This window comes from Lepidochelys kempii, chromosome 1, assembly GCF_965140265.1.
Source record: "Lepidochelys kempii isolate rLepKem1 chromosome 1, rLepKem1.hap2, whole genome shotgun sequence".
NCBI lineage: Eukaryota > Metazoa > Chordata > Testudines > Cheloniidae > Lepidochelys > Lepidochelys kempii.
This window is the reverse complement of record NC_133256.1, coordinates 97,529,611-97,546,884: the sequence shown is the minus strand read 5'-3', so window position 1 is coordinate 97,546,884 and position 17,274 is coordinate 97,529,611. Positions and strand designations below refer to the sequence as shown.

Below are 17,274 nucleotides of genomic sequence, written 5' to 3'. Positions count from 1 at the left end.
TGGTAGGGTTTTTATTTGTTTTTACACTATGTACATGCGGCTATATGTTTATATTAGAGAAGACAAGAAATGTGCCTTGCAATTTGAATAAGAGGTAGTATATGTCTATGGGGACTTCTTCCCTAAGGGCTATCAAACTAGGGGGTACAAAGGAACCTTTGGGAGGGGGGCCCAATGGGGGGGCAGGGAGGGAGCACCACCCACACCTTCCCTGCCCCCAGCTCTGCTCCAGTCACACCCACAGCCACATCCCTGGCTCCTGGCCCTGCTCCCAGTCTCGGCTCTGTTCCCTGCCTAGGGCCAAGGCTGGGGCAGGAGGCCCAGCTGTTGGGCCCCCACCGCAGCCGGCTGCAGTTCTGCTCAGCCTCTGGCCATGGCTCCAGCTCCACTCCCGACCCCAGACTCACCCCCAGCTGCAGCCCCAAGGACAAGGGTAAGGAGGTGGGGACAAGGGTAAGGAGGGGGCACAACCCTCAAAAGTTTGGGGACCACTCCCTTAGGGAGTTACAGTTTTAGACCAGCAACTGAGAAAGCTCTCTTGCATCGACTAACATCACCCATGGTAAAAAAGTTCCATTGTGCCTGAGGAGCAGTTTTCAGCCACAGTCCTCATCCTGGAGCTTTATGCCATTTTTTTTTTTTTAGAAAGGCTGGGCCCACATCATTGCATGCCTTGAAGATAAGGTCCATGACCTTAAACTTTACTTTATATTGTATGGAAGCCAGCATAAAACACACAAAACTTGTTTCATGTGCTCACAGTAGCCTGTGTTGCTGAGGAGGCATGCTGTGGCATTCCATACTAGCTGATGTTTCATAAGACTGATGGCTTTATACCGAGCTATATACAGGGGAGATGATGCAGGAGTGTACAACCAAGGCCAGGTCATCATCCACCAGGATGGGACAGTCTCCTAGCCAACTATATTACAAGAGAACTTGACTTGACATAACTCGCAGCCATCCTGTGTACTTAGCACCATGAGCTGGAAGCAAGGACACCATGTAGGAATAATTCATCCTTGCTTAGACAGACAAGACAGCCGTACAGACTGCAGTGTGTTACTAACAGCACAGTTTCAGTGAAAGGACAGAATCGAGAAGGGGTAGAGGGGAAGTGGAGAAAACAGACCTAGATTTGGGTATCAGTAGAATAATGAATTATTATTCGCCCTTGCTAGGGAGATTGTTTAGCCTATTATCAGTTATGTGCTTGGTCTAAAGAGAACCTATATAAAGTTTAGTTAGAGAGTGTACTTTGGAGAAGCTTGGGAGAAGTCTAAGAGGATTTCTATGAGCTAGGAGACTGACATCTAACTCTCCAGTAGCTAGAAGAAAGGTTGGGCACCCGAAACCTGTTGCTGTAACTCGATACCACCTCAGACTTTGGGCAACTATAATCTCAGGTGCTTCTAATCTAGAATATCGCTAGTTCTGATGTGTGCTTTATACTCAATAAAAACCAAGGACTGTTGGATGGAAGCACTCTTGTATATTCCAATCATTTATCAGACAGAGATGCTGTGTCACCCACTGACTTATTTCCTGACACTGCCTGGAAAACAGATTAGTTACCACATCTTTGGGTTCAGATAACCCTGGGTAACAAATGGAGATGGCAGAAAGCATTACTTGCTGATGATGCTGTGCGAGAATTTAGCAAAGAACCCAGGAGCTATGTAGTGAGTTAACCAATTGTGGCTATGTACATAAGCCAGAGAAAATTGCACTGTGTCTGCAAGATTCTCAGAGTGCTTTAATTTGCCCACCAAGATAACCTCTTGCATACCCAACCAAAGTTTGAATGTGATGTTGGACTACCAGACGCCTATGTGTGAAGCCACTAAGAATAAGCTGCTTCAAAAGGATTATACCTGAGATGACATGCTTTTCAAGCACACATGTGCATGACTTGTAAGCATATATATGTGGTAGCGGGGAGGCTCTTATACACCAGTGTTCAAATCCAGTTAAAAAATCAGAATCTCAATCACACATTGTCACTGGCACCAAGACTCAGATTCCAAAAACCTGGAAGAGTACAAATGACTCTAGCAAATGGCTTAAAACATGTAAGCCTACTGAGAATAGTAACATTTAATATAAAGGACTCCTGAAAAACATCTCTATAAAAGACTTGGTTTTCATGCACACTGTGTAGAAGTCTTTGACCTCCAGAGTTTTGTTCTTCTAGATATATAGGTAAAGATCGACAATCCTAATTTTTTACTGTCTTCCTAGAAGATTAACATCTCTTAAACAGTTATGAGCATAAAGCAGCACTTTTCCAACCCGCAGAAGAATGAAATAGCAAGTTGCCTTTATGTAATTTCCAGGGACTTAGCATATGGTGAACCAAAGTCTATTCAACTACCACTCTGTGTGTGTGTGGGGGGGGGGGGGAGGGGGTGTTTGAATCTCTCAGAGCATGACTTGTTTATTTCAGTGCCCTGTCTGCTCACAAAAGAATCTGACAGGTGGAGCAATATGCATTTAGTTATGCATATAAAAACAGTACTCTGTTGTTGGGTTGCCCAGCTGAGAAAGTTATTTTTAGTGTCCAAAAGTGCGTGCCATGCTTTAGAAAGGCACAGCGCCTGTCCTGGAGAGTTTACAATCTAGATTTTAATCAGTATTTTGGATCGAAACTTAACCCCATATTTAAGCGTCTGAATAAACTGCTTGATTTTCAAAGATGCAGCATAACAGCTCCCACTAACATTAACTGGGTGTCAGGGGCCCTTAGCACTTGGAAAAATGAGGCCACTTAGGTGCCTAAACAGAAACTTTGAATTTAAGACTTTAATAGTTGGGTGTCCATAGCTGGGTTTGTATAGTGCTAAAGTTTGGACTGTATCTAGTGACAGCTAAGTAAAAACAATCAAATGCTTTCCCAATATCACTTTCCCTGTAAGCATGTGCTCTAGTTGCTATAGAAGTGTTATGCAGCTGCAGACTGGAGGAGTTCACAAAATCATGAGTGAGAAGGCAAAACAGCTCAAAATTGCCAAGAAGTGGCCTTCACTAGAAAGAGTTTTGGAAAACTGATTTAGGGGCTTGCAGATGTTGATAAATGTTTTGCAATACTGAAAGTCTAGCGAGGTTATTGTGCTAGTTAACATGGGGGACATTGGTTTAACATTTTAAAAAGGAGGCAAGTTATTTAATAGATAACAGGAGTATTTTACTTACTAGCTTGTGCAACAATGTTGGTATGTCTTCTCAGCATAGCAGCAGCAGTTTCTGATAGCGTCACTATTACTTCCAGGGCCAGCTGACGCTGCATGTTATTGAGGTTGGTGTCTCCGCATAACTGCAAGGATTAAAGATTAAAGCTCAGTGGTTAGACCAGACGTTTAACAAATGAAAATCTGCTCTTCGTAATTTCCAGATATACCTTTAGGCTTAGTTGTAATGTTGGTTCTAAATGTGGACGTAAATATTTCGGAACAGTATCTGCAATCTCTACAAGGGATTTTAGAACGGAGTCATCATTTTGGTAACAGGAATCATTTACAGCCTAGAAAAAAATTAGGATGAAATTAAAATATTGCTTTTTACTGATGCTGCAAAAACACTGGATTATGAAGAAATTCAGGCTTTTTACTGGCATTAAAGATTATGGGGTCTACTTCTTCTGTGTGTGACTAGTTCCCACTGGAGTTAATATAAGCAGAGCCAACATGATGGGGGGAGACACTTAACTTCATAAAATCAAATCATATCACTAAGTCAGTAGTGCTCAAATGGTAAAAGTTGCATTTTAGCAGTTTAACAGGTATAACTCCCAAAAAGCATGTCTAATACTTCATACATCTTACTAACTAGTAACTGAAGGTAATCCACAAAGAAAAAAACAAATTCATGCTCATTTTGTTTCTCTGTTGTATAAATGCAGTCTTAAAGTAAAAAAAAAACCCACCACCTTAGAAATACCAAGCATATCAAGTTTATTCTTCCTTGCTTTTGCTGGAGAATCTGGAACTAGAATGGGACCCCTGTTAGCCCTCAACTGAAGGGCATGGGAATGAAAAATGTATTCAATTTTTTGTAAAGATATCCTAACCAGCAACTGTCTGAAGTTGTATATTAAAAATTATTTAAAAGTTTAACTAAAACGTCCTTGCCTTTTAATTGGTTAGACAGTGTTCTCTTGATACTGTAGTCATGTTTAGGGCTGCATTCCAGGAAAAATAGATCAATATGATCTGAATTTCTAAGGTAAACAAGTCTTTTGCTCTTTTTAGCCTAAAAAGAGCACTTTTGTCCCTTTGGCAGTCACCTCTTATCGGTATAATAGATATTTATTTGTATCACTATTAACCAGATTTTGTTCTTTATCTCAAAAGTATAGTTTAAAGCAAACAAGTTACAAACTGTATTTGGTTCTTCAATTTATAAATCAATATTGCTTTTCAACGTAATTAGGATCTCAGTGGTTTAATCTCCATCATGGAAGATACTGCTTAGTCAAGACAGGTCATCCTTATACTAGTTAGTACACTCCACCCACCCTATCCAGGCACTTGTATAACGTATACAAGGATTTTTCTTCATTTTTCAGTGATTAAGTTCTACTTGTCTATCCACTACAAGTGTGAGCAGCTGTACAGCAAAAAGTCAGTATTTTCAAACCTGGGTATCTAAAGTCACACCTCCAAATTCTGCATTAAATATAAATAGCCTAGTTAGTTTTCAGAAGTACTGAGCACCCAAATCACTGAAGTCAGTTGGAGGTGCAAGTGCTTTGTTTCCTTTGAAAGTCAGGGCTCTTGTATTTAGTAGCTCATCTGTGAATTAAGAAACTGAACTTTAGATATCAAGGCTTGAAAAAAGTCTGGCTTAAAGACCTAACTGGTCATCCAGAATGTCACACTGGTGTCCAAAGCCAAGCTTTAATCATGGTCGTAACATTTCATATCCTTCCCACTAACCAATCAGTAGAATGAACTTCAACAGCCGCAGAATTCTTTCCCAACTGCCTCCAAAGATCACCCACAATTATCCCAACACTTCTCATCTCCTATTTATAACCAGAGATCTACATATTCGGTTTACCATAGCCACAGAATCCATCCTTACCACAAAACCGTGGACTAGAATCAGTTTTCAGTTACAAATATGTAGCCATCCCTTAAGGTTGCAAAGGAAATCTTGAAATCATGAACCACATGCAATTAATAGTGTTAACTGAATCTTGAGAAGGCCTCAAATTGAAGCTCTGAGGGGTAACTGCACATATGCATCCAAACAGACTGTTTGCCATATTTAATTTTCAGACCTATCTGTGCCTATATTAACTATTTTACTGCTTAACATCTTAGTATGAACTGGATGATTATCCCACAATTCCTTCTTTCTAGCTGCCAAAAGCTCAAATTATATCATACTCCGCTACTAAAACAATTATGTATTGTCAAAACAAAATTTGTCACACAAATTCTAGAGAGTAAAAAAACTGGTTTCAGTATCAAACAGGAGTTCCTGTATTCATTTCCACAGTTAAAACACACTCAATTTTTCATTTAAATGAAGCTGCTACAGAATTTCCAGTGTGCTGCAGAAGGTAGGAATCTTGACAGAAAATTTAGGTTCAGCTTATCAGAGTAAAGGAGGCTATGTTTATAGCTTCCACTGCCTCCAGCATCAAGCCATCCTCCTGACCCTAGCAACAAAGGTTACCTTAATGTTCTTAATCTACTCTGAACTGCACTATGCAATATGAATGGCATGAAACTCACTATGGCTGCTACAAACACTGTACCAAACGAACATGCTATTACCTGCTTCCTTTTATAAAACCATCTGTACCCCACAATACCTGCCCAAGTAGAGCTCAAACTACCCAACTTAGCTTTTCCCAAAACTAGATACCCTTTAACTCCAACTCTTGCACAACTTTATCCCTTTCAAAACAAACATAAGCCAGCTTGAATCATAGGTGAGTTTCTACTCCTGATCCTCTAGAGCTAAAAGGGACCAAAAGAACATTTGGTTTGACCTGTATATTACAGGCCATTGAATTTTACCCAGTTAATCCTGTACTGAGCCCCGCAGCTTCTGTTTGGCTAAAGCATATTTTCTAGGCATCCAGTCTTGATTTAAGACTTCAAAGACAGAAACCACCAGTTCCCTTCATATTTTGTTCTAATGGCTAATTTCTTTCACTGTTAACTGACATTTCTAATTTGAATTTGTCTGGTTACAGCTTATATTATATTAACCAAACTTATAGTCTCATCAAAAAATGAGATCAGGTTTGACAAACCTATTTCCCATAAATTCATGTTGATCAGCATTAATTATATTCTCAACATTTACTTCTTTGTTCACTGAATACCAGGTCAGAGTTTTCATTATTTTGCCTGGGATTGATGTTAGGTTAACGGGCCTATGACTACCTAGGTTATCGTCCCTGCCCTTTTTGAATAACGGCAAACATTAGTACTTTTCCTGTCTTCTGGAATTTCCAAGATTTATTAAAAGTGATCCCTGGGCCAGAGATCTCTCCAGCCAACTCTGAGTAAGTGTGCAAGTTATCTGAACCTGGTGATTTAAAAATATTTATCCTTAGCAGATGTTTAACATCCTGCTTTATTATTTACAATTTCATAATCTTGAGTTTTCTTATCATATATGATTGAGCATAGTTTTTTTAAACATGTACACCAGCAAAGACTCTACTATAAAGTGATTTCATTCATTTTTACTGCTCAAGTGTTACCATAACATTTAAGATATCGACCATTAAAATAAATGGATTTTCCACAGAAATTTATCTTAGACCCTATTTATTATTTGTGTTACAAAAGCACCAAACATGTACTTGACGGTGGGCAAACAATGAAAGTCTCTGTGCCAAAGAGTTTAAAATTTCAGGCTGTCGACATTACAGCTTATGTCGGCATTATTTATGTTGCTCAGGGTGTGAATAAATCAATGCCAAGCGATGTAAGTTACACTGACATAAGCACTGGTGTGGACAGAGCTTTGTTGGCAGCTTCTCCTGCCAACATAGCTACCACCACTTGGAGGTGGTTTTATTATGCCAACGGGAGAGCTCTCTTATCAGCATAGAATGTCTTCACTATATGCACTGCATCGGTGTGGCTCTGCCGCTGCACCACTGTATGTGTAGACATGCCCTATGTAAACAAAAAAAAGACTAGGAAAGAGAAAGCCATTTGGCACATATGATCAAGGTGGAGGAATTCACATGCCACTAAGGCAGAGGTGGGCAAACTACAGCCCGAGAGCCACATCCGGCCCATGTAACCCTCCTGCCTGGCCCCTAAGCTCCTGGCCCAGGAGGCTAGCCCTCGGCCCCTCCCTTGCTGTTCCCCCACCCCCGCAGCCTCAGCTCACTGTGCCACCGGCACAACGCTCTGGACGGCCAGACAGCGCAGCTGCAGAGCTGTGGCCTGACCTGGTGCTCTCAGTGGCGTGGCTGTAACGCCACCAGCCACCAATGCTCCAGGCAGCGAGGTAAGGGGGCGGGGTGTTGGATAGAGGGCAGGGGAGTTCGGGGTGATAGTCAGGGGTGTGAATAGGGGGTGGGGTGGTCAGAGGGCAGGGATCAGGGGGGTTGAATGGGGGCAGGGGTCCCGGGGGGCAGTCAGGAAGGAGAGGGAGAGTTGGATAGGGTGGTGGCAGGGGGCAGTCAGGGGACAGGGAGAAGAGGTGGTTGGATGGGGCAAGGGTCCTTGGGCGGGGGGGGAGGTATCAGGAATGAGAAGAGCGGTTGGATGGGGCAGCAGGGAGTTCAGGGCAGTCAGGGGGTGGTGGATGGGGCAGGGGTCCCCAGGGGTAGGCTGTCGGGGGAGAGAAGCAGGGGAGGTCGCATAGGGGTTGGGGGCCAGGCCACGCCTGGCTGTCTGGAGAGGCACAGCCTCCCCTAACCAGCCCTCCATACAATTTTGGAAACCCGATGTGGTCCTCAGGACAAAAAAGTTTGCCCACCCCTGCACTAAGGAGTTTACAAATCAATGGCTTGTGCTTACGTTAAGCAAATATAGATGGCATGACAAGACACCTTCTGCGTGGTTCTTACCTGCAAGATTCCAGGTAGCAAGTCTGCAAAATGTTTCAGAAGAGGAAGATTGTGCTCATTAGCAAGTACAAATGCAGCTGCAGCCCTTGCAGACAGCATCCTAACCTAGAGGGAAGGGGGAGAAAAAGGCTGTTTCAGGCAAAGATTAGAGTTTGTAATGGTAGAGAGACATCTGAGTGCTTTCATATTTGATACAGTTTTTAAACTAGCTGCTAAATGCCACAATAGAACCATTTTAGATTCACTTTTAGTTTGAAAATACATCCACTTGGAAAAGTTTTTGATGTTTTTCACCAAGGACTTCAATAAATTCATTCATCAGAAATCTTGTCACAAACAATCTCTTTCCTTCATTACTATATTATTGATCATCTTTACCCCTGTGAGGTACTATTATTCACCATTTTTACAGATGGGGAACTGAAAGACAAAGGGTAAAATTTTTAAAACCCAAGTAAGTGACGTAGTAGGCTAAGTCCCATTTTAAAATGACATAGGCACTTAAGAGGTAAGTCTGAAGGAAAGTGAATCTGACTTACTTCCAACATGACTTAGGCACTTTTGAAAATGTTACCCCTCTGGGACTTGCTCAGGGTCAGAAAGGAAATTTATGGCAGAGCAGGGAACTGAACCCCAGGTCCAGAGTCCTAAACTAGCACCCTAATTATGGGATAATCCTCCCCTCTTATGATTCTATGAAAGGAGAACAGGTGTATTACCGTTGGATGCTCCTGATCTTGCATACACTGAACCAACATCCGCTTAATGACCTCTAAATAGTGTTGTTGTTGATTCCCAAAAATCCCAGGAAAGTTCCTAAAGATGACGAATAACACCTGCATTAACTCATTTTAGATAGGTTTAAGACCTTAACAGACGGCAAATGAAGCTTTAATATATACTTAAAATCAGTAACAAATACTCTACCCTCTTTTCTCGGTGTCAAGTAAAATGCCATATGCCAGAATATAAACAGGATGCATAATCAGCTGTAAACTATTACAGTTTCTCCTATCTTGCATTTCTTACAAGCATTTGATTTAGCTCAAAACCCAAGTGCACTAACTGAGCAACAACCACCACTGGTCCAGAAGCATACCAAAAAATATGCAGAGCGGCCTCACGCAGTCCCACATTCTGAGAGCTGACGGAATCAAATAAGAACTTCAGACCTTCTGGCCACTGGTTATTGCCATCCTCATCTAGAAAAAAAGTCAAAGGTTTACAGGGCAAATAAATTTTAGGGTGGTTTAAGTTTCAACTACAACTTACAGCAGTTAATATATTAGGATATCAGTTGTGCAAAGCCTTTGCATACTCTTCTGGCATTCAACTAAACCAGAACTGTGAGCATAAGTTAAGTTAGTTGAAATAAGAGCAGCACTTCAACAGGAGCAAACTGGTGCATATTCAGACTGAGTAAAAACACAGTACATTTAAAAGTCACTGTGCTTTTTTCAAATAAAATTCCAAACAAAATTAAAATTGCATATGTATAAAGGCCACAGCATAAACTATTCCAGGAATATAAGAAAGGGAAAACAAAAGGAGATGAGTATCTGATAAGCAAAAACACTAAGGTACAGAGATCAGCATTTACTCTTATGAAAAAATATTCATATATAGGAATTAATACAGTTGTGCACCAGAGACTTTACTGAAAGAGTCAAGGAAGTGAAATCCTACCCAATCCCAATTATGTTTCCTTAACTGTGCCTTCTGAAGTTGCCTCTACATAGATAACTAGGGCCCTACCAAATTCATGGTCCATTCTAGTCAAGTTCACAGCCATAGGATTTGAAAAGTAGTCAGTTTCATGTTTTCAGGTGTTTACATCTGAAATTTCAGAGTTCTGTAACTGTGCGGGTCCCGACCCAAAACAGGGTTGGGGGTCAAAAAGCTGTTGTAGGGGGGTTGCCACCCTAACTTCTGTGCTACTTTCAGAGCTGGCCTCTAAAGGCAACTGCCAGGGAGCTTCCTGCAGCCGGGTCTAATCGCCGGTACTGATACGAGCGCCCCAGCCGGAAGCTCCAAGCTGCTAGTCCAAGTTGGGCTGGGAAGGGACAGGACTCGCTCTTCCCCTGCACGACCACTCTCAGAGGTGAGATCAGACCCACCTCTGAATACTTCCCTCTGCTGCAGGAAGTTCTGCATCTGGGCAGCAGCCCCAGGGCTTCCTGCAGCAGGGTAGCTGGAGGTCAATCTGATCTCCCCCACTCCCTAAGACTAGCTGTGCAGGGGAAGAGCAAGTCCTGTCTCTTCCCACCCCAGCGACTATTAGCTAGTGCCCAGTGAACACTCCTCTCCCATCCCTCCAATAGCTAGATTTCATGGGGGAGGGCTTATTTCACATTCCATGACATTTTTTCCCATGGCCGTGAACTTGATAGGACCCTATAGTTAACAAAGGTCAACATAGTACAAACTTGGATCATTAAGTTGGGTTTTAAAGCTGCAATATTTTATATTTAACCATTTTACTTACACTTCTGTCTAGACTTGCTTTCTTTTAAAAAAAGTCAGCTACTGTACTTTGAAATTCTTCTTGAGATTAGGAACCAAAATACGATGCAAATATTTACATATAGGTATGTACATATAGGTAGTGACCACTGCATATACATAATATACCTATTAAATTCCTGGCCAGCTCAGCAACAATGTCACAGATTTTTTTCCTCATACTAGACTGTGTTTCCATCTGAATAATCAACAGCAGTTCACTTTTGATGGCAGTTTGAACATCTGGTGAAAGAGCTGGATAGACTTCCTCAAACGCAGAGGACAACAGACGTCGTAGAAGGACAGCTGCCATTTGTCTAGCCTATTGCGAAAAGATATTGTATATATTACTATGTTTTCCTTGGAAGAAGTCTCATAAGCAAGATATTAGTTCTACTCCTATGAAATGTTCCACTTTTATACACAACAATCCATTTGATAAGCCATTTAATCAAATTATTTACTTGGAAAGAGGATAAGGTATGTATGTAGTTTAGTTGAGGTACATTTTTCAAAAATAAAAACTCTCATCAATCCTCTCTAAAATGCAGTACTGTCTTTTCACACAGATTTAAGGGTTTTGTTGTTTTTGTAAACTAAAACAGATGTGTCCTAACCTCCCCAAAAGGTGATTTTGTATGTGTCTCAGCAAATTTTGTACTCTTTCCCCACAAGAATTATAACATATTAACTTTGATATTCAGATCCAAACATCCCACTCATTTGAACTCCAATACCCCCCCAAGAACTTTTAGCCATTTCCTTAACTTTAAGCACATGCTTAAAATCTCATTGAGTGAGCTCAATCAAAAGCCTCTAGCTTCAGGGTCACTGTAAAATGTCAGCAAAAATGACAAGAGAAGACAAGTGCTAGTGTCTGAGGGGGAATACAAGTTCTGTTAAATGAAAGGAGCTTTGATTATGTTTAGTAAGTTACACAGTAGCTGAATATTCTGTAAAGCAGTGGTTTTCAAGCTTTGGTTGGCAGACTCATGGGGGACCACAGACGACGTCAAAGAGGTCTGCAAGAGGTTGTCATTACCATAGAACAGTGGTTTTCAACCTGTGGGGTCTAAAATTTCCAAAAGGGTCCACAACTCCATTTGAAATTTTTTTTAGGGATCTGCAAATGAAAAAACTACTGCTGTAAAGCAATCTCAGTTATCCAAGGAGTTATGAAGGAACTGTGAAATTATTAAAGTTTGTTCACAGATGGCAGTTTTACCCCACAAAACTTCACCGTGAGTAGAAATTTGTACTCAATTTTATTAAGAAGATACCCGAATCAATAGTTGCAGCAGAGTTTTTTCTGTTCTTTCTGGTTTGGGGAAGCAGCTAGATGTATTTTTCCTTAGTATATATTTTTCAATTATGCCAATTGGATGGATGGATGGATAATTTATATTTTTTAGAAATCAAAACCAAAAATCTTTAAAATATCCAATTTTAGATATTTAGAAAGAAGCGAAATTACAACTGATATCTAGATAAGATAGGAAGTGGAAAAGGGAAGGCAGATATCAATCAAGGCAAAGGGCAGAAGTCCTTAAAGCCTACTAGAGAATTCACTGTACATATTTAATCACTGAGGTGCTCAAATATTATGGTGATGAGAGAATCATACAAATACATAGGAAAGTCAGTCAATTGGTAATAATGATAAATTAAATACCTATTTGACCATGGTCAAATGTTGCAAACATTCCAGCAAGAATAGCCTGAAGAAGGCACTGGTCTATCTTTTTGATTGCACCCTGGTGCCACCTTTTAGCCAGTCTACTTAAATGTTTTGATCACTGATTTTACTAGATGCTAATGCCACCTGCTGGGAGCTAACTGAAAGTGGAGCATCTTCATTAGCTGGAATCTTCCAAAACAAACATATGTATATATATATATATATCTTTATTTGTGTAACAGGCCATCAGTATACATGGTAGTTTACAAAGTACATTAAACAAGTTAAAATACACAGTCCCTGCCCTGAAGAGCTTATAATATGAACTGACTAGTCAAAGATACAGAAATTAACTCAACACATTCATAGGAATAGTGTCGACACAGGGGTGTGGGGGGAGAGGAGGAGGAGAAAGCGACACTAGGCACTCTGGGATAGAGTTGCTTTGACTTGGATCTGTGCACTGCAGTGTGGATGCCAGAGCCCTAGGTTTGAGCATGGGTCAGAAAATCCTTAACCAAGGGTTAATGTAGTGTAGACACTCTCAAGCCCAGGGTTCCCTGACACAGGTCAGCTGTCTTGAGTCTCATCAACCCTAGGCTTACATTGCTGTGTAGACATACCCTATGTGATCTGGGAGTCCATAGTTTCCTAGGATGCAGAAAAAACATGCCCAAAAATATTGATTGGCTGGAATCTCTGAAACAGCAGCAGTTAGAAACAACTGAATGGCTACTGATTGAACTACAAGGGATATTTCATAAACCAGAAAGCATTCCACCAATAGACACACATTATAATGACATAATAAATTACACCAAGTCAGGAAAGCTAAAATCATTTGTACGGAAATTTTACTAGACGTGGAAAAACTGTTAAAGCTAACTGTAAGTGTTCTGCTTGGAGTACGACACCTTGATAAAACGGAGAAACTCACTGAACTCTTGTGCGGTGTCCACCTACTGTCAAAGACAGATACTGCAGTGAAACAGCAAGAAAGGGAAACCTAGTCTGCAGCAGAATTTTCTTCAGTGCATTCTCCTACTTCATCTTCAGCAGTACCATCCTGAACAATCTTTTGAGGAAGATAGTGAGATAATGACAAAAAGCGAAGCTAATCCCATTTCTTCATCTTCTAATAAGAACTTTGCTACTTCATCTGCTTCAGCATTGAAAACTACCACCCACTGGAAAATTCTTCAGATGTTCATCAAATTGATATTAAAAAGTTTTTTGGTCCCATCACCAGAAAAATAAACTCGAACAAATGTTTGCTAGAGGCATTGTTTGCAGTACACCATTTCATATATAATTGAAAACCTTTGTATGCTAGAATTTTTTCAATTTACAAAGCATCGAGTAGGAAACAGCTTGCAGGAAGTCTTCTGAATGACAAAATGGGCAGTGTGAAAAAGTTAGTCCTCTTCTTGAGTAAGCTCCTCGCGTGTCTAGTGTCTGAAGGATGGAGCAACATTCACTATTTCATGTTCACTCCAACGCACAACTGAGCTTCACCACACAGCCCAATATATTGCTGACCAGTTAAAAAAGGTAAGACTTGGTAGGTTAGATATTTATCAGTAAAGTGTCAGTGAACATCGATTTCAAACATCAATGAAAAATATTTCCATTGATAATAATCAACATCTACAGACAGGCAAAGTAAGAAAAATGCTGCTTAAGAACTTAGAGACAGTCATTAAATTATTGCCTCACCTGCCCATAATTTCAAACAATTGCAAACAATTAAAATTGATAAAAATGTAAAAGAGAACATTTAAACGCAAAATTTCATACAACTGTGAAAGTGGAAATGGATAAAAACACTGAAAAAAAATCAAGATCAATATTATCCAAAGTTTATAAAAAACAAAATTGAATTCTGCCAAGATAATGAATGACTTGGATCCTTGGAAGGTTATTTTGGTTGTGACTAACAATGCTGCTAACATGAAAGCTTCTTGGTCACTGTAGATTGAGTATCCACACCGTGTGTTATGGATTTGCTGCCCATATGATGCAGCTTTCCATTGGTTATGTTGCAGATCTGAAAATTTTCTCATTACATGTAAAAAAGTGAAAAGCATTGCCAATTTTTCCAAAAACAAATGAGTGCCCGCAGCCATTTCTGAGCAACATTTAGTACAGCACTTGCCATATCATACTTGAGGAGCATCTTCTATTAAATGTATCAAAAATCTTCAAATATGTAAGAAGATTTCAGTCAGCCACTGCTAAAGAAAGAGCGGCCAGGTGTTCTCCCAGAGTAATCTGCACTGACATTCTTGTCAATCTTTCAGATGCACAACTCAACATTCATTTCATTGCTTGAACCAATAGCACAGTCCATTCAGAATATGAAATGATAGTTCTGCATTGTATGATGAGAAGAACAAGCTCCTGAACATTAAGAAACATCTGTGAGAATACTGAACAAAGTCCACTTACAAAAGCTGAAAATAGAGACAAAATAATAGCACAGAAAATCAAGTGATCACTCTGGCACAAATGCTGCCTATCTTCTTGATCCATGCTTCCAGGGCCAAGGCCTTGCTGATAATGACTGATTCAGCATATGACTTCATTGCAGCTGCTGCAAATTTTCAAGGATATACAGTGAACTAACAATTCGGACAGAGGCAGCAAATTATAAAACAAGCAGAAGCCCATTAAGTAATAAGACAACGTGGAGTGCTGTCCCAGGAGTTGAATCAAAGCAGTTTGCTCCATGACAGTGAAAAAGGTTGGTCCCTGCACTGTAGCTACAGTGGCAGAAGTTATTTTAGTCCTTCTGCGTGCTACTGCAGATGCAAAAAAAAAAAAAAAAAAAGGATTTGGGGAATCATCCTTTCAAAACCTAGAAATAAACTCAACACCTCCACTGCTTGGAAGCTGGCAACAGTGTTTCAGGACTAAAAAGGCAAGCTAGGTGAGGTAATATCTTTTATTGGACCTACTTTTGTTGGTGAGAGAGAAGCTTTCAAGCTACACAGAGCTCGTCTCCAGGTCTGGGAAAGGTACTATGAGCATCACAGCTAACTACAAGATTGAACAGATAGTTTAGCACAAGCAGTTAGCATGTATTCTAAGGAAACATTCAAGGTGAAGTGGGCGGTAACATCCCTGCAGTCATAGGACAAAAAGGGGCTTAGAGGGTTAGATTGTTGTAATAAGCCATAAATCCACTTGTGGCATTTTGTGCCTCAAAGCAGCACTGTGGAACCCCCATATTCATATAATATATTTATGATATATTTCATACAAAGTATGCCATGTAAGACACCATATGAAAGGTCACAACCTGATGAAACCCACTGTTCTGCCCAAATATGTGTATCATTAGTGTGTATGAAGTTATGAGATTTTGCCGCATGGTTGTTACTGACATAGGTTGTAAGTTTGTTAGGGACATACCAAAAAGGCAAACCCAGAGGGGCTCCCAGAGGGGTGCTCAATGACCATTAATCAGCAGGGCAGCTGTAATCAATGGATTTACAATTCAGTGACAGTTGCACAAGACCAGGGGACTGCTCAACCCAGTGACTCAGCAAAGCCTGCCAGGACACGTCTGGGCAAGTGTCTTCTAGGTACATGGACTAAGGATATAAAATAGGGAACAAAGCAGCATTCCTTTGCCTTTCTCCTCCCCCACCAATGCTGGAAGCAACAAGAACCCTGAGAAGACAAAAACTTCATCTGAGGAGATTAGTCCAGGCTTCTCGGAGAAGTCTGTGTATTAAGAATGTAACATCCAGGGGGTGAGAAAACTGCTTGCTCTAAATACTGCCTAGGCTAATAAGTTTTAAGATTTAGACTATGCACTTACTTTTATTTTCTTTAGTAAATATCTGAACTTTTATGCCTACCACTTACAATCTTTCTGTAGTTAAGAAATTTGTTTATATTTTACCTAAAACTGTGGTTTGGTTGAAGGGAGTAGGAAATGTCAGCTCAGGTACAAAGGCTGGTATATGTCCTCTCCACATTGAGGGAGGGGCGGACTGAGTAATAAACTTCCGCTGGTCAGGCTTCTGACCACGGCAAGACAGTATAGTCCGGGGGGTGCCAGGCTAGGGAGCTGAGGGGAATGGGCTGGTGCCTTTCTCTGTGTGATTCATGAGTGCTTTAGGACCATTTATGCAATCTAACTGGGCGTGGGGCTCCACATGCTCTTGTGTTGAGTGATAGCAGCACCTATAGGGGTTTGCTGCTTGTCACTAAAAGCATTGAGAGAGAGCCCAAGCTGGAGAGTTAACGGGGCACAGTGGTACCCCCGTGCCAGGCTGTACCCCAGGGATCCCACCACAACAGTGTCTTTATTTAAGATCACGATTTTTACTGTCACACAAGATTATGAACTTAAGCGCCCAGGCTTGTTTTTTGAAAGTGTTGTGCAGTGTTCCTTTGAGGATGAGGACTGATAGGTTAGAGAGAGATCACTTTCAACTTGTCTCTCCAATATCCTTGGACGGACAAAGTTACAATACCACTGTACATATCAAGACTAGATTAAGATTAGAAAAGAAAACGGCAGATGAAGAGTTGACTGAATATACATCAAATGGAGGAGATTCTGATGATAAAGATATTGATGAAGCAGTTGAAGCTGATAATGTAAAGCAAGATAATTGAAGGGCTGCTCTGCTGCTTACCTAGCATAAGTACATTTAAAAATGACTCTTATAGTTGCTGTGTTTTATTTCTGTTTAGGTTTTTTTTCCCCCTCTAACTGTTCAGCCTTGAATAAAGTTCACATGTAAATACTAAACTAACTTTGCTAAAAAAAGATAATTCTTTCACTTTTTAGAAAGTAATTTCACTGTGCTTCACATTTTTCTCAATTGAAATAACCCCGTTAAGTAATTTGTTTTTTGTAATTAGGTGTAAGTATCTAAAGCTAAACCTACTGGAGATCAAAGTTCCCCCCCCTTACTGTTGTTGTTCTAATAAATTAGTCCTTTAAAATCCTTGACTGTCACTGACACAAGACATTGTTTGACCAATATTTGACTGGTCAACCGACCAATTATTTTCTGACTGGTCA

General features: G+C 40.5%; 1 protein-coding gene across 3 annotated transcripts in view; it reads right to left on the bottom strand.

The window, feature by feature from the left end:
• IPO5 (importin 5) overlaps positions 1–17,274 on the bottom strand; it is a 79,778-nt gene that overhangs the window by 54,313 nt on the left and 8,191 nt on the right. For all 3 annotated transcript variants that reach the window (XM_073348083.1, XM_073348092.1, XM_073348073.1), the window contains exons 3-8: positions 10,682–10,874; positions 9,150–9,252; positions 8,770–8,866; positions 8,051–8,155; positions 3,398–3,520; positions 3,193–3,313 (exon numbers count right to left, since the gene is read on the bottom strand). In XM_073348083.1, coding sequence (XP_073204184.1) covers positions 3,193–3,313; positions 3,398–3,520; positions 8,051–8,155; positions 8,770–8,866; positions 9,150–9,252; positions 10,682–10,874 — 742 coding nt within the window. The remainder of the gene's footprint in view (positions 1–3,192; positions 3,314–3,397; positions 3,521–8,050; positions 8,156–8,769; positions 8,867–9,149; positions 9,253–10,681; positions 10,875–17,274) is intronic.